We start from the raw sequence: 24,142 nt of genomic DNA on the forward strand, positions 1-24,142 counted from the left end.
GGCGTTTTCTTCCTCCTTTAATAGGAGTGTCCATCAGCTGTCTTTACTAGATTGTAAGTGCACAGCTAGGTTGGTCTGAGTTATCCAATTCAATTTTTACTTGTACCCCCTGTCCTGACAGTTCTAGTTCTGTCTGTTTCTCCCATCTCGTGGCTTTTTCTCCTAAGTCTGCCCATTTTATATTTTTGTTTTTAGTTAAACTGACATGTGGTAATCGATTAGATTTATAAAGTGCAAAAAACACCTAGGGCAGTGAACAGCTGGCTACACTGTTCCCTTCTGTGTCCCAGTACAGGTTACGCAGCATCAGTCTATTTGTATGATTCTTAAATAATTCTTTCTCATATTCCTTATCAGGTCCTGGTGTGTTACAGAAATACAGGGTACAGTGCAACAGGTGTTGCTTGTCAATGTCAAGGGAGGGAAACTTACTGATGGCTATACTCATTAGTTCCCCGGTCACAGTCCCTGGACCAGTCGTAACCAAGTCCTGGCTGTACCAGTAAAACCTTTCACCCTCCAATTGCACCACAAAGGTATTATTTTGTCGCTGTGCTTCCATACTCTGCATGGTTGGGACTACTGCTATACCAAATATCTGCATGAGGTCTCTGCCCAAGAGATTTACTGGGCATTTTGCAGAGACTACAATTTTGCTTTTCTGTGTTAATCCTGAAACTGGATCAGTTATTGCAATGTTATGGGAGAGAGGCTCCCGGTACAGCTGTCCATTAGCTGCTTTGACCAGTATGTAATCAGGTGACTCTGTTTTCTGGTAGTTTGGAGGGGTGTATCAGGGTCCATGATGCCCCTGAATCAAACAAAAATTTGACCTCCCTTCCTTCTACCAAGAGTGTAACTTCTGATTTTGTGTCTGTTAAATAAAGCTCCAGGCTCAACAAAGCTAGATCTAATATTTCGTTTTCTTCATTGTCACCAACGTCCTGCACTTCTCCCTCTTTCACATTCTCGTTTGTTCTTTCTTTACTTGCCCCTTCTGGTGATTCTTGACTATCATATAGTCAGTCCTCATCCTCCTTGTCTTCCGTTGTTGCCATGTTATTTTTCCTGCAATCCCTTGCCAAATGTCCCTTTTTACCACATTTAAAACATTCTCCCCTTTTCTTATGCCCTTCAAAGTCCTCTGATCGCTGATCAGACTGCTTGTTTCCCTTTGCATTTTTCTTTCCCTTTTTCCCAGACTGCACTACGTAAACTTCTGCTCCGTCTTCTACAGAAAATACTTGAGCTTTCTTTTTCTTTTTGCTATTAAAATGCCTTTCGGCATGTCTAGCATATTCAAATAATGATTGTCACCTGCTGGTACGATGGTCTACCATGTGTTTTGTAATAAAACTGCTTATAGGCACACTACTGCCTTTCAAAAATGCATTTTTTAACTGCTGTTCATATGGGGAATCTTGCGTTTGATCTTCAGGAACCTGCATTCCACAGTGGTTATTAAAACATTCTAACAATCTGGCATAGTACCGGTCAATTGTTTCACCTTCTTGTTGGATGCATTGATTAATGCAAGTCCAGTCTGCCCTAGGTTTCCATTTTTCAGAGATGCGGTCTGTAAGACCTTTTACTCTTGTGTCTAATTCTGCTCTGCTATGTGGGAGGGGTCTTTGTGCAGCGTCACGAGGGTTCCAGTTGCCGCAAATCATGTACCAATCTGGCCCTACAGTTTGTCTAACTACTTTTTCTACTTCTCCGTTTAAGTTACAACTTAACCTCATTCCTTGTAAGTCTTCTGAGAATTTTCTAAAATTAATCTTCGGATGGGGAATTCCCTCAGTGGCTTTCCGGAGTCCAAGGTCTATATACTAAGATAGTTGGGTCCTGATTGTCCTGCCTGAGGATTAGGTACTTCTATAAGCGGGCATATTTCTTCTTCTTCTCCTATAGATCGTGAATGCTTAACTATTTGCCATAACTCAGTATCTTCTTCTGAATTATTTGCCTTTGTTCGGGACCTGGTCCCGATGGGATCTCTGATTTTAGTTAGTTTTATAATATCTCTATCTTTAGTGACCACAGGATAATAGTGGGGGTGGACTAACCTGTTCACTTGCTTCATATTCTGGTAAGGGAGGCGGAGGTGCTGATGCTATTACTAAGTTATTATCCTCCTTATCTAAAAACATTGCTTTTGAATCTTTGTTCCTTTGGTCCCTACGGTTTACTTCCTCCAGCCACCTGTGTGCTTGAGGAATTCCTAACCGCCGTTGCTTTTTTACCTGACCCTTGGAATCGTTTTTGAGTTGTTTGATAAGTTTGATAAGCAAGGATTTTTCTAATTTTCCGTCGAATTCATATTTATTAACCCATTTTGAAAAATATCTAATATTATAGGCGCGTTGCGACTACATATATTTTGCGTCTTCCGTTAACGGCGGGTTCTGGGGTGTTTTTGTGCAATTATTACCCATTTTATTTTACCTTTGATTGTTACGTAACTTCTCATTTTTAACGTGTACCACGGATTTTGTTATAGTCTCTTCAGAATGACTGCCTACTTATTCTGTTTCTCCTGATCTATGACAAGACAGTACTCTTTTTTTTTTTTTTTATCCCTGACTGTAAGAAAAATACAATCTGATAAAAAACAGTACACATCTAGTCCCTGATCTGAAACAGAAAACAGAAAAAAGTAGATTCACCTTACCTGAGCCCACGTGATTAATCACCGATTCGCGGAGACCCGTCCTTCAGTCACAGATCAGAAAGTGGCTGGCCTCTTTTGACGACAGTTCAGTCGGAGGACTTTCCATATAAGAAGAACCGATTTGGTTTCTTCCCCGTACAGTTTCAGCCACCTGGCCGTCTGATCCGAGGTGAAGAGAGGGTTCCGGTCTGAAGGACCAATCTGTAAAAGGAAAAACTTCAAAGATCAATACACGTTGGGTTCAAGCAAGGCACCCTTTATTACTTGCAGCAAGGAGACAAAGCATGTAGGTACAAGGTTTGTCTAACTTTCTGGTGGTCAGTATATTATTCTTATACAGTTCTCTTCATGTCTCATAGAAAATGTTACTTAGTCTACTGCTGACATAGTTGGACACGGCTTTCTGTATATTACACAGAAAATGTTACCAGGCTTATTGCTGACATGGTCATATTATTGCTGTCTTGCAAAAACATTTGAGAAAAACAACCTGGCCTTGGGCTTATTTTAGCCTACCTTGTCTCTTCAGTTCTTCCATTGTACAATTTTAATACATGCGATACGTTTTGTCTAGATTCAAGGTACATTTCTAGCTTTGGTACAAGTAGTGCTGACTATAGTTTAAGCTTTCAAACATCTGTTGTTTTCTTTATCAAGACTTCTAGCAGCTGCACATTTTTCTCATGGCATAAGCAGAAATAGAATGTCTCTTAAGTTTCCGGTAGCTGCACATATTTTCATTGCATAAGCAGAATAAAGTGTCTTGTATTAAGTTCCTAATAGCTGTACAGATTCATGCAGTATGAACGGAATAAATGTATTAACCCTTTTAAGCCTTTAATGTACTAAGCATGCACATTGCTATTATGCATTTTCCTAACAAGTAGTGAGCTTGAGATAGGTAGAGAGAAATTGGAATTCCATGAGAGAAAGGATAGTTTGGATTTTAGAATTTAGTACGGGAAGAAGTATTTTGCTTGTAAGAACAAGGAAGGACAGAATGATGTACTAGTGCAGGAGCAAAGCTTGTTTATAGTTAGGTGTTCCTTAAGCAGTAGTTTAAATTTGGATATGTTGCTAGAATCTATTGTCTGAGGCATGCAATTCCAGGACTTAAATATGTGGTGGGAGAATAGAGAGTTACTGTAACAATTATTAGATTTAGTTTGAGTAGTAGTTTGTTGGAGGATCTTAGTTTCCTGCCGTTGGAGCAGGGTTGCACTAAGCTCTTTAGTGGACAGTTGTCTAGATGTGGAAAATGGAATGAATGAATGAATTACAATTAGTTGGTTGAGCGATAGAAGATTGGGTAGTTCAATCCAGTTTAGTTTATGAAGTGCTGTGCAGTGATGTGATCTGTAAGGGAGGTTAGTAGCGAATCATGCATTTTTTTATAGCAGGACTCCAGTTTGTTTAAATCTGATTTTATGAGATTAGCAAATATTGGTGAGGGAGGGTAGGGCGTAGATGAGTCCTAGCTGTAGAATGTCTAGTGGCCTTGGTTAGGTATGGCTTGACTCTGTATTTATTTTAGCTAGATTTGAACTTCCAGTCAGCTGTATTCTTTATCTAAACTCACTGCTCACTGCATGTGTACCTTGCACCACAGAAATGGGTATGTGTTAAATATTTCATTGTCATAAATAACCTGCATTCATGTTTTCTTGTTTTTGGAAATGAATAAAAATATTTAAAAAAAAAAAGAAATGGGTATGTGATGAGTGGTTTTAGAAAATAGTAGAGCCAGCTTTATCAAGTGACATATGCTTTAACTGCAGGATCTCTTAATTTTAATAAAATTATAAATGATTGAGAAAATTGCTGATATTTGTAACAAGTGTGATGCTGCAAATTGCTAATCTTTTTTTGATAAAATAATGTTTGCAGTAGTTGCAAGTGCTACTTTCGGTATATTTTCACCCCTAAGTTGTAACAAATTGTAAAAACTGAAATGGATTTAATTTGTCTTCTAGCATTGTTTCAGCCCATTCCTTTGGGCTCTCGAGAGTTTGAAGAAGTGATAACTATACTGAATACCTCTTACTTGGAGATGTCTTCTATAGGCAACTTCAGCTACAGGAAAGCTAGTGCTGTGCACAATGAACTGTTTGAAAAGGAGGCAAGTAGGAAAATAGCTTTATGTTCTTCAGTTTTCTTTATAGGAGTTTGGAGTTTAAAAAAATATTTTGATTTTTTTTGTTTCTGCTTTTGCAACAGTTCATTGAGAAGCGCAGGGAATTGAAGAATGAAGGTCGCACTGAAAAAGAACTTGCAGAAACATACGCGTTTTTACTAGTTGATAGATCCCAGGTTGGTAATAAGATACAGTACAGTTGGATTTTTTAGAGTCTGTGTTATCTTTATTTAGTTTTTTAGAGACTGTATTTTCTTTGACGTGTCTTGACACTAAATTGTTTTGCAAGTATATTTCTTAACAATATGTTAAAAAAATTTTGTTTGAGGCGTTACCCAGTCCTATTTAGGAAGTGGAACAAATCATGAGCTGATGGGTAGCATTAAAGGAAAATTTCTCCCTAAAACTAATGTTCATTTATAGTTGCATACATTTTCATCACATCTTATTGTTTACTGTACTAATGTATCAAAATAACGTTTTTATGGTTTACTGCCAAGAAAACAAAGCCCTGGCAGACCAAACCTTACACACAAAAAGTAATGTACTTCATGTGATCGAAAGACCATATGATTGAAATCGAGAAGATCTAATCTTGGAATGTTGAACTGGCTTATACTCTGGAAGATGGCATCACACATTCAGCGTTTTTTTTTGCAGAGGGGCAAACTCCATGTGCCTATTGTATATACCAGCTCTGAGCTAGCTCAACATTGGGGAAAGGGAAAACGCCCGCCCCTTAAATCTTCATGGTTTGATCATATAAAATGTACCCGAAAAAGTATATGCAAATCCTACATTTTGACATGCACACAAAACAAAGGATAATTTTTTTTTTCAAATGCAATTGATTTTTGTAGGGGGTTGCACATTTCTACATTCCTGTGTGTGTTGCGTGAAAGTTATTTTGTCACTGCAGTTAAAAACTTTTATATTAACACCATTGATGCAGTTAAGATGAGTTTGTGGATGTAGTAAATGTCTTCAATACAGCACGACATAATAAGGTGTTAACAGTGGAACAGCTTGGTTTCAACTAGTATGTAATCATACTTGTGAAGAACTGGCTGAGTAGTAGTTGAGTGAAGACTGGTCATGTGTTTTCTGATTGTAAAATAATACATAGAGGTATACAGAAGTTGATCAGTCTTGTGACCATTTTTTGTTTAACATATTTGCCAGTGCTTGTAACTGATTGGATTTGTGTCAACAAATTTGCTGATGACACCAAAATAGATAGTATTGTTACCAGTGTTAGTCAACAAAACAGACTTCATCAGTTTTGTGGACTGTCTAATAGTATAGTAAAAGTAAAATTTGGGTTCCAACAATACCAGTAAGTGTAGTATGCTGCATTATGGAAAGTTGGACCAAGTATCTGTGTACAGTCAATATTGGCGTACTGTCAACTGCTAAAACAGCAAAAGATCTGGACCTAGCTATGGATGATGTGTTTATTTCAAAAACACCGTGACAGGTATCAGATGATATGCTCTTCTCATGGAGTTGCTATGTACTCTAGCAAGCAGAAAGGCAGAATTCCTGATTCTTCTTTACAAGTCAGTAATGAGGCCAATTATGGGGTTCCTACAACACAGCTTAAAAAGAACCCAAAAAGCATTAAAGAAAAGGTTAGCATAGAGTATATCCGTGTCTTTTGTGAACATCATATTAAAACTAGTAATAACTTTTAGCTCATGTTCTAAGGTTTTATATTGCTCTAAAAAGTAGTTTTAATGTCAGAGCAGGAGGATTATAGAAATGCTTCTGGTTTCTGTTAGAGCAGCATCAAGTTTTGGAAGTTTAAAAAATAGATCTATAGGCAGGGCTGCTGGGAAATGGCTCCTTGATAGCCTTACTGGAGACATTGAGCTTGTATAGCTAACTACATTGCAACTAAGATGGATCAACTAAAAAAACATGGTCACAAAATGTAATTGTGGGCAGGGAACAGGAGGCTTTAGGTGACTGTTAGATGAAATGAAGTTCAGTTATATCTTCTGAACGTAGAGGACCCAAAGCCTTTAGCAGTCCTCCCAGTTTTTCAGGTCTGCGAGGACAGCTTTCTCTGATGTCCTTTTGCCTTACCATCACTCACCTGCTCCTGAAAAAAAAGGACCTATTTCTGTAGAGTATAGGCAGATAACAAATGCCTTTATAAAAACTGAATAGCAAACTTCAGTCATTTCTTTAGAAGCTGCTAGGGGTCTAAGCTGACTCAAAGGTTTACTGTGCTTGCTATTGATGAAAAGAGCAGACTTGGACCATTTTGTGAAGAAAGCTCCCACTGCTCCTTTGGCATCTAGGGCTATTAATTATCAAATAAACCATAATTGTTAGGGTGAGATCAAGTAAACTGAGCATACATCTTCAGAAGTCTGACTAGACTGCCTTTAAAGTGGGAAATTTGTCACTAAATGATATGATAGAGTGAATGATTGTTGCAGGCAATAGGATTTGGTACTACAGTTAGAATGCATACTTGGCTGATACAGCGGCCCATTCCAGATCGTGTAAAGGGGTAACTGCTGAACTTTTCTGGACAATGAATTGCTTTTTGGGCTTCTTTCTCAAGAGATTTTCAAAACGGTGGAAGAGGAAGACAAAACTATGCATCTTGAGAAGCAGTTATTTCACCTGCCTGCTTCAAGGTGTAACAGAAGCAGTTCACCTAAACGTTTGGCACTTTTTACAGAAAACAAAATTGAACAGAGCATTTTAAGTGAATGGGGTTTTTGAGGGGGGGAGGCTTGGAAAAGTGCAGGGGTAGTGATGGGCAACAACACAGGGGGAGAAACTTAAGTACTGTCTGCTTCAGGAAGGAAATAACCAGATGTCCTTCATGGATGCATCTGCAGTCATAACAAATGGGTTGTCCTGTCGTCAGGCAGCCCTTCGGTCGGCCGGATTCCAAAGTCCGGGTCCGGCTTCGGCTGATGTCGCACTCCACCCGACGTCATCTCTGCTGGTCTTCGGGTATAAAGGCATCAGCCGATGCCATTTTCCTCAGTCTTTCTTGCCGCGTGGCGCCCGAAGCAGAAGCTGTTCGCAAGTGCCGGTCGGTCAGATCCAGAGATTACTACTACCGAATACTACTTCGAAGACTTCTAAAAAGCTAAGTACCCCGTTGGGGACTCTTTCTTGCCTCAGCCGATGTCAGAAAAAGTCAATAACTGTTTAACTTGTGGGAAACAAATACCTCATAAAGATTTCCACTCTTACTGTTTGCCTTGCTTAGGCCCAGACCACGACGTAGCAGCCTGTTCGGCCTGTGCTTCCTTCAACCGACGAACGCTTAGGCGTCGGTCGGAGTTTGCTGAACAGTTTTTCGGCTCAGATTTTGCGTACATTATGCCGTCGGATCCTCCGACTTCCCAAATTGTTAAAAAATGCAAAGAAAAAGACCGACACTCGCGGTCCGCGGTTTCGGCCGAAACCACGGTTAAGCAAGCCGCGAGTGTCTGTTTCGGCCGAAACCGAGAAAACTGGTCAATCTTCAGCCGAATCCATGACTACTACTGAGGCTCCTGCTACCTTTCCTGAATCAGCCTCAGAAATTTTACCTACAACTGTGGTTCCTACTGATCTATCAGACACCATCCCTTTGGATATCTCTACCCCAGCACGTGGTGCTGCTAGGCCTCCTGCAGCCATGTCTATTAAGGCCTTTGCCAGGGCTAAAGTAGCCAAATCCGCTAAATCAGTGCCTGTTAAACCACCCTCACTCAGGCCCACTTCTAGTTCACAAATGCTGACTCTGGCAGAAGATTTAATATCCTTAATTAGGTGATCCCAATCTCACCCAGACAGGGCCTCTCAGCCCCCAGAAAAGAGACCTAGAGCAGAGCCCCCCGAGCCTGTGTCCTCTGATGATTCTGCGGATGACTCAGACATTACAGACCAGCCAGAGGCTCCTTTTTCCAATTATGAAGATTCAAATGCTGAAGAATCCATTCCAGCTGCCTCTCCACCAGAGGAATTCTCCTTTGGGGAAACCTTACATGCCATGAGAGAACAATTCCAATGGCAGGGACAAGATTTCCCAGATTCAAGAAAGAGGCTTAGGACTTTTCTGCACTTACCACAACATAGGCCCTTAGCTATACCTCCTGTCCTATCTGTTGTGGATGATGCATTTAATGATGTCTGCACTGCACCTGATTCTTTACCCCCAGCCCCTGCCAAACCAGATAGATTTTACAGGGTGCCAGACACTCATCACCACCTATACAAGGCCCCACTGGCAGACCCCGAAACTATATCCCAGGGGCGTAAGGCAGTAGCCTCGACCACAGCAAAAAACCCTATTCCCTCTGAAAGGGAATCCAGGTCCTTAGAGAGATGGGGGAAAAAAGTCTACACCTCTGCTACTCTCTCAGCTAGAGCTTTAAACTGTCAGTTTCACATGATCCAATACCAAGAGTTTATGCTTGATCAGTTAATTAAAAAGCTGTCCTCTGATGAATCTTTAGATAAGAAATATGTATTAGAAATGGTGAATAACATCCAACAGGTTAGTAACCATTCCTTAAAATGTGGCTATGATGCACTGGAGGCTTCATTTAGATCAGCCATGACTGGCACAGTAATAAGAAGGCATGCATGGTTGAAAGAACAGGTCTTGCGGATCATGTTAAAGCTAAGCTATTGGATGCTCCTATGGATAAGGCCAGTCTATTTGGGGAACCTGCCCAGCAGGTAATGAAGAAAATGGAAGAGAAGGCAAAATCTGTACAAACAGTTAAAGATTTCCTACAGGTTCAGCCCCCAAGGTTTAGCAGGAACTGGCCTGCCAAAATTGGTCCTTTCCTGACTCCACAAGATCACAAAGGGGCAGGAACAGACGCTCTAGGGGCAGAAATCAATCCAGAGGAGGTGCCTACAGAGGACGACAGTGGCAAGGCAATAACCGAGGCACAGGCACAACCACTGCCACTGCAACAGGACAATCACAGTGACTTGACTCTGACTCCGCCTACCAGGGAGCAAATAGCAGCACCATTAGGCGGAAATTTAGCCTTATTCTCGAAAAATTGGCACTATATTACAAAAGACAAGTGGATTTTGCAAACCATAGACCAAGGCTACCGGTTCCACTTCCACACTTTACCAGTAAAAGAGGAATGCCAAACCTGCCCCAAATCAAAAATAGAAGCCCTGCACCAGATAGCGGAATTAATAAAGATGAGAGCTGTGGAAAGGGTACCAATAACAGAACAGGGCAAAGGATTCTACTCCAGACTCTTCCTAGTACCAAGAAGAGAAAAACTGGAGACCTATTCTCGACCTGTCCATCTTAAACACATACATCATTGTCCCAAAATTCAAAATGCTGACCCTACAGCAACTTCTTCCCATGCTGGGCAAGGAGTGTTGGCTGGTAACTCTAGATCTCAAGGAGGCATACCTGCACGTCCCCATTCGACCAAATTGCAGAAGATACCTCAGATTTCTTGCAGGATCAGAGCATTATCAATTCTCAGCATTGCCCTTTGGCTTATCTACTGCGCCCAGAGTATTCACAAAATGCCTGGCATCAGTAATCGCTCACTGCAGAGTACAGGGAATCCAAATTTATCCATACCTGGACGACTGCCTGTTACAAGCGGACAACAAAAGCAAGCTGACAACAGATTTACAAAGGGTCATTTACTTGCTACAAGGCCTGGGATACACAGTCAATTTACAAAAGTCAAGGCTGATACCATCCCAGACAAAAACTTTCTTGGGCGCGGAATTGGACACAGTAAAACAGATGGCATTCCTAACTGCAGAAAAACAAAAAGAGCTCCCTCTTTACTTCTTGGCATTAACAAAGCAGAACAAACTAACAGCAAGAAAAGTTCTGCAGGCCTTGGGCTTCATGGCATCATGCATAATCTTGGTCCCACATGCCAGACTGCATATGAGAAAGTTACAGTGGTACCTAAAGAATTTATGGTCTCAACGCAGGCACAGCTTAGAAACAGAAATACCACTAATCCCATGCTTGAAACAGGAGTTCCTATGGTGGGCTCGGGCATGCCAGTTAAACCCAGGCTTACCCTTCCACAACTTTCCAGCAAACCAAACCATCACAACGGATGCCTCAGACCTAGGATGGGGGGCACACATGCTGGACAAATGCGTACAAGGACTGTGGACTCAGGACCAGCTGCACCTGCACATAAACCAAAAAGAGATGCTGGCAGTAAAACTGGCAATCCTAAAATTCAGACCATTCCTCAAAGAAGGCCATTTGATGATAAGGACAGACAACACCACAGTCATGTGGTACATCAACAAACAGGGAGGCACTCATTCTTACCCCCTATGCAGAATGACTTTGGACCTTTGGAATCTGGCTCTCAGCTACAACATCCAGTTACAGGCAATATTTGTACCGGGAAAAGAGAACACCCTAGCAGACATTTTAAGCAGAACCACCTCGGATGCTCACGAATGGATGCTACACCCAGACATCTTCAAGGCCATCACAAAGAAATGGGGAATGCCACAAATAGATCTATTCGCTTCCCCACAAAATCACCAGCTCAAAAAATTCTGCACAAGGACATTCCACCCACTTGCATGGAAGGTGGACTCTTTATCCTTCAGCTGGAAAGGCCTGACAGCATATGCATTTCCACCTCTTCCCTTGATGCACAAGGTACTACTGAAAATCAAAGAGGAACATCCAAGGATAATTCTGATAGCTCCGAACTGGCCAAGACAACACTGGTACCCATTGCTGAGGAGCATGTCTCAGGAGAAAATGTGGTCAATACCCCTGATGCCTCTGATGTTAACTCAGAACAACTACAGCATCATACATTCAAACCTAAAAACCTTGCAACTGACTGCCTGGAACTTCACATAGCAGTAACTAACCCAGACCTCTCGCAAAGGGTTAAAGATATTATCCTTGAAGCCCGCAGACCTTCAACAAGAAGGAACTATGCAGGAAAATGGAAAAGGTTCGTCATTTGGAGTACTGAAAGAGGAAAAGATGTGTCGAATATAGATATTGCTAACATTCTGGAGTACTTGGCAGAGCTTCTACATACAGGCCTGTCCTATTCCTCCATCAAGATACATGCATCAGCTATTTCAGCAGAATACAGCTTTGGTCCTCCTGTCTTTTCACACCCTCTACTCAGGCAGTTCCTCAGAGGGATCAAGAATGTAAAACCTCCTAGGAAACCACCATTACCAGCATGGGACTTGAATTTTGTACTAGAAAAGTTGACACTCCCTCCGTTTGAACCAGCAGCAACAGCAGATCTACAACACCTGTCATGGAAAACTGCTTTCCTACTGGCAATTACTTCAGCAAGGAGGGTTTCGGAACTACAGGCCTTAATGGCAGTGCAACCCTTCCTAATCTTCCATCAAGATAGGGTGTCCATGAGAACTAATCCTACATTTATGCCTAAGGTGGTATCCAGAGTGTCTTTAAACCAGGCAATCCACCTACCTACCTTCTTTCCCAATCCACAAAACAGAGGTGAAAGAATAATGCATACCTTGGATGTACATAGACAGTTACGCTACTACCTGGACAGAAACAAAGGTAACAGAAAAACTGACCAGCTATTTGTAGCCTATGCAACAGGAAGGGAAGGAAAAGCAATCTCCAAACAGACAATCTCCAAATGGATAGGAAATTGCATAAGATTCTGTTACTCCTACCATGGAAAACCAATTCCACAGAACATAAGACCTCATTCTACAAGGGCTACAGCCACTACCACAGCTTTCTTAAGAGGAGTGGCAACCAGGGACATTATTGAGGCGGCTACTTGGACCTCCGTGCATACATTTGCCAAGCATTATAATTTACCTCTATATTCTAGATCCCGAGCAGGGTTTGCCACTGCTGTACTGCAAGGGATCCTGACTACACCATAATTATTATTCCTCCTCCCCTAGTTTGGCTATGGTATTCTACCCATTTGTTATGACTGCAGATGCATCCATGAAGGACATAGTACAGTTTTGTACCTACCATAAATGTAGATGTCCGAACTGGATAGCATCTGCAGTCAGGATTACCCTCCCTCCTTCCCCTCTGCGGTACTCCTAGGGTATTTACCCTCCTAATAGCTAGCTGGGGGGGGGGGGGGAGTCTCTTATGGTGTATTTGTTTGTATATATGTACATACATGTTTATTTTTTTTTTGTGTTTGCCTTCTACTATTTTGGAAACATTGGCATTTATCCAAAATTTAGCTTTCCAAGAGGGCAATTGGCATCTGGGGCAAGAAACACTGAGGAAAATGGCGTCGGCTGATGCCTTTATACCCGAAGACCAGCAGAGATGACGTCGGGTGGAGTGCGACATCAGCCGAAGCCGGACCCGGACTTCGGAATCCAGCCGACCGAAGGGCTGCCTGACGACAGGACAACCCATTTGTTATGACTGCAGATGCTATCCAGTTCGGACATCTACATTTATGGTAGGTACAAAACTGTACTTTCTGGCTGTGCTTCCCAACCCATTCTGCTTTCATTTCACTACCTAATATCCTGCTTCAAGTTCATGGCAGCACTACCCTTCCATGAGAATGCATTCTGTCCTTCAGGATCAGATTCTCTAGCACTCCCTTTGCTGAGTCAGCTTCTGTGTTCATGACAGGATCACTGGGAGCAGGGGAAAGGTGCATTCTAGGTCCTTCAAGTCCCAAAGAATAATGGCCATGTAGACCCACCCTGGTTATTAAGGGTGGCCAAATTCATGACTCTGGCTGTTCAGATTCAGTTATTTTATTAGTTAACTGGGTAGGCAAATTGATCTGTCAACCCCTTTCATCAGCAACTCAGACTGTGTGCGTGTGTGTGTGTGTGTGTGTGTGAGAGCGCACACACACAAAAAAAAAATACACATCGAAGATATCAGATTGACTGGCGTAAAGTTTTGCAGCACTCATGTGACAGGAATACAGAGCAAAGATGTTCTTCGTGTTCACTGTTGCAGTCATCACATTTGGGTTATCCTGCCAGGGGTAGCCCTCAGTCGGCCCGAATACCAGAGGCTTAGTATTTCTGCGTTGGTTGCTGTCGCTCCAGGACTGACACAAGGTCGTCAGTGGTATAAAATCAGGCAGCCGACGCCATTACACCATTCTTTCTTGCCGAGGAACCCGAAGCAGAAGCAGTTTGCACAAGTGCCGGTCGGCCGCTACCTGAGTTTTCATTTCCGAATTGAAGTTGAAGTCTCCTAAAGCTAAGTACCCAGTTGGGGATAATTTTTTTCTTGCTCTAACCGATGTCGGAAAAAGTTAACAGTTGTTGCGCCTGGGGAAAGCAAATACCACACCGAGACTTCCATTCTTACTGCGTCACTTGTTTAGGCCTAGACCAGGAAGTCCCCCGCTGTCGCTTTTGTGCTTTGTTCAATGCCAGAATTGTACGTCATCGGGCCGTTATTGTGGATAGATATTTTCACTCTCAGTCCTCTAATTCCGATATGGCTTCGGTAAGCCATCCATCTACAGATTTTATGAAAAAACGTAAGGATACAGACAGAGACAGACCATACAGGTCCAAAACTGCCGATGACGCTTTCGCTAAGCTTAGTCGTCCGTTCTCTGGTCCTCAGTGAGATGCTTTTGCAACCCCTGATGCCCACTTCTGTGGATTCGCAGGCCGCTACCGAGACCCTTTCGGAGTTCTGTATGCCGCAAGACTCTTCTTCAACTAAGGATCCTGCGTGTCTCTACCTTGGATGGGTCTGGAGCCACTGAGTAGGCACCGGCTTCCGAGGAAGTACTTCGCACTACACATACTAGACATAGACCGACTTCTTTCACATCTTCACTTCTTTCTAAAACTACAGAGTTTCTAAGGCCCAGGGTACAAACACACCCAAAAAACTGAAGACCCAAGCTCAGACACCTGCTTCTTTGCCTCAGTCTCAAATGCTTAGAATGGCAAAATACCTTATTATCCTTATTGGGGGAAGCCAGGCTACCCCTTCCAAAAGAGAGAGAGAGAGACTTGTACCCAGTAGTTTTATCTGAACAGGAGCCCGATGACTCCGAGGCAACCCCTCTCTTATGGGGTTTCTGATGCAGAGGAATCCATTCCTTCTGCCTCTCCAACCGAGGATTTTTCATTTGGGGAAACCCTTCATACTTTAAGGGAGCATTTCCAATGGGAATGTCAGGACTATCCTCAGTCAAAAAAGCGACTCAGCAGCTCCTGTCCCGGATGTTGTGGATGATGTTTTTATGGAATCCAGTTTGACTCCTGACACCCTTCCTCCTGCTCCCAGGAAACCTGACTGGTATTAGAGTCCTTGACTCTCACAAATTTCTTTTCAAAAATCCTATTGTTGACCCAGTGGTCATCTCTCAAGGCCCTAAAGGAAGTAAAGCAACTTCAGTTAAGAATCCCATACCCTCAGATAGGGATTCCCGAGCTTTAGACAGATGGGGTAAAAAAGTATGCACCTCTGCTACTCTTGCTATTAGAGCATTAAATTGTCAGTTCCACGTGCTGAAATATCAGCAGCATACCATGGTACTCCTCAAACAAAAAATATCTTCCTTTCCTGCTTGTGCAGAAAATAAAGACTTACAAGAGCTAATGCATTCTGCAAGTCAAGTAACTAAGCACTCCTTGCAGTGTGGCTTTGACGCCCTAGAAGCATCTTGCAGGGCAGCCGTTACTGGTTCTGTCCTTAGAAGGCATGCTTGGCTTAAGGAACAGACCCTGCCAGACCATGTCAAATCCAAATTATTGGATGCACCATTGAAGAAAGACAACTTATTTGGCACCAAGGTAGAAGAAATCTTAAAAAAGGTGGAAGAAAATGCTAAATCTATGTAGACAAAGACTTCTTACAGGTCCAGTCTTCGAGGTTCAGTAGGTATTGCCCCTCCAAGCACTGGTCCTTTCCTGCCCTTTCCATGCCAGCTCAGCCCAGACCCATGGGAAGCAGACCCCCCCCCCCCCCCTGAGTAGCATCCCCAGGGAATGCAGAGATCTAATCAGTGGAGTTCCTCCTCTTCAAAAACAGGGAGTGTAAAGCCACCCCCTTATGGTAAGCACTCCGTGACTTTACACCTCCACCCCTTACGTCTGCCCACCTGCTTGTGCCCCTAGTAGGAAAAAACTCCTTCCATGCAAGCAACTGGGCCACTGTTACCAACGACCGATGGGTCCTCAACATAGCGTCCCAGGATACAAATTTTATTTCCACACTCTGCCAACCCCAAAAGGGTTCCCAGATCTTCCTCCAAGCCAGTGGGCAGAGGCCAAAAAGCAAGTCCTTTCCCTGCTCTCCATGAGGGCAATACAGCATGTTCCTGCAGAACAGATAGGCCAAGGTTTCTACTCCAGACTCTTCTGGTACCCAGAAAAGAGGGCATATAGCCTAGTACTTACCTATGAACCTATCTGCCCAAGGGCATTTAGAAGCCTAGCCAGAATGTGTTGGCTTTCGCCACCCGCTTAGATTAGTTCCCTGTGCCTCTGTCCAGCAGAGCCATTAGTTCCCTGCACCACTGTCCAGCAGAGCCAATGCAGTGATCCCCGGGGTAAATTTTCTGTTTCCCATCCACCCATCAAGGTTTCTCTTGAAGAGTGTTAGTGAGGGGCTCTGCCTGATGTATATTGGAATCCTGTTCCAAAGCATGGGGAGTCTCTGGGATAGGAACCTATCCCTCCAGCATGTCCTATTTATCGTGGTGGTGAGGTTTATATCTCTAGAGTGTGTGGCTCTCTGGGATTTGTTTTTTTTTTTTTTTTAGGTGGAGCATGTCCATCAATTCTGGGTTGGACATGGCCTTGTATGTCAGGCAGAGATCACCTCTGAGTAAGCGGTATGCAACTGAGTACAGCTGGAGTTTCTTGAGTCGGGCTGCATAAGGCATCTGTTTGAGGCCAGTAATCCTCTTGGTGAGGTACTTTTGTGGCCTTTCCAGCTGTTGCAGGTGTTTTGTAAGGTACATCCCAAATTGGGCGTTGTATTCTATGATGGGTCTAATGAGTGATGAGTAGAGAGGCACAATAATCTCTTTTGTTCTAGATGCGAACCCTTTTGTGATTAGGTGGGCCACATAGAAGGGTTTTCTAACCACCGTGGCACTATGATTATCAAAGGAGAGATTACTATCTACTCGGGTCCCCAGATCCCTTATTACATTTTCTGTATTTAGGGGACTACCACCTATGTGGTAGTTCGCAGGTATTTTGTTTTTTCCAAAGGGGATGACTATGCACTTTTTGGCATTTAGCTTGAGGCTGTGATTTTGACACCAGGTATCCGTCTCAGTGAGACCCATCTGAAGGGTGTCTGTATCAGCCAGAGAATCAATTATGGCTCCTAGTTTGCAGTCGTCTGCGAACTTGGTCAGCCATAGTTCTCCTATGCTTGCCTGTACCTCTGAGAAGTATATACCGAACAGGTGGTGTCCTAGGACTGAGCCCTGGGGGACGCCACTTGTAACTGGTTTAGAGTCGGACGTAGAGCCTGCAACTCTCACCATGTGGGTTCTAACCATGAGCCAGTTGGCAACCCATCTCGTGACGTAGGGGTTAATGTTCAAGCTGGTGAGCTTGTCTATAATACTAGAATGGGGAATGGTGTTGAAAGCCTTTGTGAGGTCTAGGTAGGCTGTGTGGACCTCCTTTCCCTCATCTAATGCCTTGGTAACCATCTCAAAGAATTTCACCAGGTTTAGGAGGCATGATCTGCCCTTAACAAAACCAAACTGGGTAGGGTCCAAAATTTGGAGGTTCCCATTGTCTTTCTTAATGAGTTCCATGATGACGCGTTCCATAGCCTTGCAGATCAGGCTAGTCAGGCTTATAGGGTGATAGTACCCAGGGTCCGTTGTGGCTCCACCTTTGTGGAGTGGGATAACTGTTGCTGTGAGCTACTCTATGGGTATGTAGCCTGTAGAGAGGCTGAGTTTGAATAGTGTGTTTAGGTGAGGGGTTAGTTCATTTTGGAGCTCTTGTAAGACACAGCCTGGGACCCTGTCTGGTCCCATTAAAGCTGTGTTTTTGGCTTTGGATAGGGCTGTTTTAACCTGATGCATTGGTGATTGACGGGGCCCTACATTCTTCTGGTATGCTTATGGGCCCTTTAGGGGGTGAGAGGGAGGTGAAGTTTGCACTAAACCTGCCAGAATGTATGCAATATCAGTCGGTTCAGTGTATTTTTATGCCATTCTGCACTAACTCAGAGCAGATCTGAGAGTTTCCACTTAGGTTCTTGACATAGCTAAAGAACGCTTTGTGGTTATCTTTGGAGTCATTGGCAATTTGTCTTTCAAAACCAGGCTTGGATGATTTAATGAGGGATCGTAGTTTCTTGCGGGTACTGATCAGGGATGTCTTTCCTTCTTGGGAATTTACTCTTTTCTGTACTAGTTTCCTCCTTCTATTGTATAGCTTGTTTATGGCAGGGGTCCACCAGACTGGTTTCCTTTTCTTGGAGGAGTGAGTCTTGGTTTTATTTGGGTTAGCACGATCCATGCATTCCGGCAGCTGCTCATAGAGTGCCTTTGTAAAGGTTTCAGCAGCTTGGACAGCATTGCCCTTCAACATGTGGGCTGTGAACCTTTCCACCTCGGTCTTAAGTAATGTGACGTTTGCTTTTGAAAAGTTTTTCATGGTGGCTTCCTTGATTGGGGGTGGGGCGGAATGTGGATTTCCAGAGTGATTAGTCTATGGTCTGATCTAACCAGCGAGGGGTTAACCTCCGGTGTGTAACACTGGTCACCCATGTTGGTGATGACCAGGTCCAGTATGTTGTTCCCTCTGTTGGGGGTGTTGGCCAGTTGATCCAGGGCGTTCAAGTTTATAAATTCTAGGAAGTGTTGGGCAAGGGAGTTAGTACTTGAGTAGTTCTTCCAGTTTATGTTTGGGTAATTGAAATCACCCAGTATTAAGGTGTTTGGCAGAACCTTCATATTTCCCAGTGTCTCCAGAAATGCGGAATGGGGATCCCGGGCCAAGGTGGGTGATCTGTAACAAGCTACAATTTGGATTGCAGTTTTGTCCATTGTTACTTGCACATGGATGATCTCTGATGCCTTGTGCTGCTCCACTAACCTGGCGGTGTGGGTAACCTTGATGAATATGGATCCACCCCCACCTTTTGTGGTTCGGTCCTGGTTCTGTGGCCGAAAGGTATGGTATGTGTTATAGCCTGTTAGTGCTGGGGTGCTCTCAGGAGCCTTAAACCAGTTCTCTGTTACTGCACAGATGTCGATGTTCTCCATATTGAGGAGTGTCTCGAGTGCGTGCATTTTGAGGATCCTGGCACCTGACAGGCAGTTAACTGTAACCTTCTTGTCCAGCCTAGTTAGTGGGACATCAGTATGCCTGACTATAGAGTCGCCTATTACTAGTGTGTTGGGTATGTTATTTTGCTTTTAAGGGCTGTGATTACGTGGCACACTGATTATGTGAAGTGTGTGTTTCATGGTTGGTGATGGTGTGTGGAGGTTGCTTGGATGTCTGCTTTGGAGGTCTCTGTTGCTTTTGCAGATTTTTATTTAGAGCCTCCGAGTATGTTTTCATGTATTCATGTGTGTTATTTGCCAGTGTTGGTTTGTTAGGTCTATGTGAGACTGGTGTTGTGTTGCAAGTATTACCCTTCACCTCTTGACTGTCAGTTCCAGTCTTGGGTTGAGAGAACTTTGCCTCCAGTTTGGCTCTATAATTGCATCTCTCTCATATATTAGTGTTTGGTGTTAGGAGGAGAGGGTTGTCTGTGTACATGAGGCAGTTGTGACGTTGCCTCAAAATGCCCAGATTCACCAGTTGGACTGGAGAGTACACAGGAAACTGCCCTTTGGACATGCCTGAATAGGTAGAGTAAGCTGTTTTTCTGATTGGCTGGTGGGGACGAATAGAGAGCCTTGTCCTTCTGGACAGTATAGGGCGTCTAGTGCTTGGGTTAATTAGTGCTTGCTATGAGTTTTAAGCAAGTGCTTGACTGTGAAATGAATTGTTTGAGTACTAAAGTTGAAGGTTTGTCTAGTTCCAAGGGAAAAATTGAAGAGTAGACTTTGTGTAGCCGAGAATAGTTTAACTCTAGCTAAATGTTGCTGCCCGGTACACACAACCGCACAAATGCGGTTTTTATAGCAGGGAAGTGAAAGAGATAGAAATTAGACCAAAATGGCTGATAAACTACTAACTTCTGGGCTGAAACCACTCCTCCAGGGACAGATAGGCTGCTCAAAGCTCCCCTCTCTCACAGGTGAACAGAGAAACTTCCTTCTATCCAAGTAAGATATGGGCAACACACAAACTTGTAACTCAGCCCTGGATTCAGCAGTCACCTGAAAACTGGACTATACTAGTTCAGAAAGGCTTGTGGCGCCCCATCCTCGATCTAGCCATTCTAAACACCTTTCTCGGGATTTCAAAATGCTCACCCTCCAGCAGCTTCTACCAACGCTTTCCAAGGATATTTGGTTAGCCACCCTAGACCTAAAAGAGGCCTACCTATACATCCCAATCAGGGAATCCTGCAGGAAATATGTCCGTTTCAGGGCAGGATCTATGCACTTTCAGTTCTCTGAGCTTCCCTTTGGCTCATCTCATTAGAACACTTCACCCAACTTCAGTAACTCTGTTAAGCCAACCAATCATAGTACTGTACTCACTTAGCACTGTTAATCTACTGCTCATCCCATCTCTCCAGGAGTTAGGGAAAACTACCCCAGCAATGTTGAGCTCTCCATAACAGCTAAAACCAGGAGAAGACATATTGTAAATCCAATGTATCCTTCTCAACTAAAACTAGGAGAAAACATATAGTGAATCAATTTGTTATCCTTCTCAACTATAGCGAGCATCATCTGCTCTCTCGAAGCCGTATTCTACATCTCTCTGCTTTTACTCTGATAGAAATCTATCACAGGAATCCTAAACTTAGGAATATCTTCTAAAATTTAATATTATATTGTAGAGAAAGAATATAGCTTATCTGTTAGTTAATATGTATGTCAAAGTCTCTTCTATGGAAATTGTATGTCAGAAGTGTGTCCTTAAAACTATGTTTTGTAAAAAAATTGTTCTCTTGGAGCTTTTCTCCCCAGGCCTTCACTGAAAATGGACTTGTAATCCAGGTGGACTCTCCCAGTTAAAAAATGTAAAATAAAATAAATAAATTATCCACTGCTCCCAGAGTTTTCACAGAATGCCTGGCTCCTGCCATTGCTTTTTGCAGACAGACATTCAAATTTACCCATACTTAGACGATTGCCTGATTCAGGCAGACAGTCAGGAAAAGCTGTTACAGCACCTGACTTTTTGTACAGGATCTACTGACCTCCCTGGGGTATACTGTCAATGAAAAGAAATCAAAACTAGTCCCCACACAAACAAATTGTATTCCTGGGAGCAAGCCTGGACACAGCATCCCAGATGGCATTCCTTATCCAGAAAAACAAGCTTACCTGACAGGCTACTTCTCTCAACTAGCCACCAGAACCCAGTTAACCGCAAGGCAAATCCTGCAAGCTCTAGGGTTCATGGCTTCCTGCATCCTACTAATTCCATATGCCAGACTGCATATGAGGAAACTACAGTGGTGCCTAAAAAGCCTTTGGTGTCAACACTCTCAAGACCTGGAAACTATCATACCAATGATACCTTGTCTAAGAAAAGATTTTCTTTGGTGGGCAGCAGCTAGCACCCACAACAAGGGGCTTTCCTTCTCACAACCCCACGCCACCCGGACCCTCACCACAGATGCATCCAACTCTGCCTGGGGTGCCCCACCTGGATGGCAGGTGCATTCAGGGCCATTGGAGCCCAAATCAAATACATCTGCACATCAACCCAAAAAAGATGTTAGCTGTTCAGCACGCCCTGACAGCCTTCAGACCCCTACTCTCCCCAGGGCCTCTACTGATCAAAACAGACAACACCACAGTGACGTGGTATATCAACAAGCAGGGAAGAATTCACTCTTATCCTCTCTGCAGGCTCGCCATGACCCTTTGGCACACAGCTTCAGCCATGCAATTACACCTGCTAGCACAATTCCTGCCAAGCTGTCTAAACTCTCTGGCAGACAACCTAAGCAGAAACCTGCTAGACCACCGAACCTTCACTCTTGTAACCCAGAAATGGGGCAACCCGAAGGTTGACCTCTTTGCCTCCCACTCCAATCAGCTCAGAAAATTTTGCACCAGGGAACCTCACAGCAAGGCCTGGAAAGTGGATGCTCCATCCTTCCATTGGGTAAACCTCTTGGTGTATGCATTTTCCCCTGTACCACTCCTATCAAAGGTACTGCTCAAAATAATGGAGGAAAAACCGAGGGCAATCCTGATTGCCCCAGACTGGCCACGCCAGCACTGGTACCCACTGCTGCGCGGCCTGTCACCCCTGCCACCATGGCACCTATCCTCTGACCCCAACACTCCTGACCCAGGGGAATGGAGAATTCATGCATCCCCAATTGCAGACCCTCAACCTGGCAGCCTAGCTTATTACCTGACCACCCCTCAAGCTGCCAGACTAAGCAAACAAGTCCTAGATGTTATACGTGAGGCCAGATGCCCCAGCACTAGGAAATCCTATGCTGACAAGTGGAAAATGTTTTGCACCTGGATCCAGGCTAAGGGAGCCAGAAGGGCACAGCCCTCCCTACCTCTCATCCTGGATTACCTGGCAGACCTACTACACAGGGGTCTATCCTTCTCTTCTATTAAAATTTATGCCTCTGCCATCTTTGCTTATTACAGCACAGAACCTAGTCTCTTCTCACACCCGCTCATCAAACAGTTCCTAAGAGGGGCTAACAACTTAAGGCCACCCAGAAGAGCTCCTACCCCAGCTTGGGATCTTAACTTTGTGTTGGAAAAGCTCACCCCCCTTTGAATCTGCAGCTTCAGCAGAGTTAAAATTTCTCTCTTGGAAAGCCGCCTTGCTTCTGGCCATCACTTCAGCTAGAAGAGTATCAGAGCTACAGGCACTCATGGCTGTAGAGCCCTTCATAATTTTCTATGCTGACAGAGTCTCACTCAGGACTAACCCATCCTTCATGCCTAAAGTGGTGTCCACTGTGGCTCTCAACCAATCCATACATTTGCCCACCTTTTTTTCCCTAACCCATAAAACAAGGGGGAAAGGATTCTGCACTCAGTAGAGGTGCACAGACAGCTCAGATTCTATCTAGACAGGACTAAATCTTTCAGAAAAACTGATCAATTGCAAGTCAGCTTTGCAGCAGGAGCAGAGGGCTAAGCCATATCCAAACCATCTCCAAATAGATAGCACACTGCATCCATTTCTGCTACAGACAGGATGGGAAACAACCCCCAAAGGGGGTCAGGACACATTCCACCAGAGCAACCTTCATCTCTGCTGCCTTTCTCAGAAGGGTCCCCACCAGGGACATCCAGGAGGCTGCAACATGGGCATCTGTTCATACCTTTACCAAGCATTACCACCTGCCTATCTTCTCCAAATCCAGGGCAGGCTTTGACACCACAGTCTTGCAGGGCATTCCAGTCAGCCCCCAGTCTTGACTGCCTCCACTCTTTTCTTCAGCTTTGGGAATCAACCCAAATGTGATGACTGCAACAGCAAAACGCGAAGAATGTAGTCAGTTGTCTACACTTACCATAAATGTAGATGTTCGAGTGTATTCACTGTTGCAGCCCGAGTTTCCCTCCCTCCCTCCATCCCCTTTGTCTCTTTCTCTCTCTTCCTCTCTTCTTACATGGATTTCTTGGTTTTTACTTTCTGCTGGTGGTGGTCTTCCACCATAACCTAGCTTCCTATTTGGGGGGCTCCTGACAGGGCAAGAAAAACTGATGTAATGGCATCGGCTGCCTGATTTTATACCACTGACGACTTGATGACAGTCCTGGAGTGGCAGCAACCAATGCAGAAATACTAAGCCTCTGGTATTTGGGCCGACTGAGGGCGACCCCTGGCAGGATAACCCAAATGTGATGACTGCAACAGTGAATACACTCTAACATCTACATTTATGGTAAGTGTACACAACTTTACTTTGTACCCATAGGTCAGGTAACAAAACTGAGTATTTGCAGAAATTTAAAGTTGAGCAGTCATGTAACAGAACTAAGGGGGTAATACCATAAATATCTGAAAACTTTATTGTAAAGTAAATACTAACTCTGGCCATATAGTAGTAACCTTACAAATTCACTGTAAATAGTGGTCTGTCACAGTAGTGTAGGCCAACATCAATGTACCAATGTAGGAGACACACAGTGGAGGACACTGGTCTGGAGGAGTTCTACATGAGGATGTATACATATTTACAATATATTTCTTCATGTGCATAAAAATCAGGAGTGTAACCACATATTTCTGTTTTGTACTCTTCATTTTGATATCCTAACATT

General features: G+C 43.6%; 1 protein-coding gene across 6 annotated transcripts in view; it reads left to right on the top strand.

Annotated features, from left to right (window-relative positions):
• TASOR (transcription activation suppressor) overlaps window positions 1–24,142 on the top strand; it is a 2,736,533-nt gene that overhangs the window by 278,125 nt on the left and 2,434,266 nt on the right. For all 6 annotated transcript variants that reach the window (XM_044078696.1, XM_044078698.1, XM_044078701.1 and 3 more), the window contains exons 2-3: window positions 4,645–4,790; window positions 4,889–4,981. In XM_044078696.1, the coding sequence (XP_043934631.1) occupies window positions 4,645–4,790; window positions 4,889–4,981 (239 nt within the window). The remainder of the gene's footprint in view (window positions 1–4,644; window positions 4,791–4,888; window positions 4,982–24,142) is intronic.

The sequence above is a fragment of the Protopterus annectens genome, chromosome 7.part1, assembly GCF_019279795.1.
Source record: "Protopterus annectens isolate FY-2018-M chromosome 7.part1, PAN1.0, whole genome shotgun sequence".
Lineage (NCBI taxonomy): Eukaryota > Metazoa > Chordata > Ceratodontiformes > Protopteridae > Protopterus > Protopterus annectens.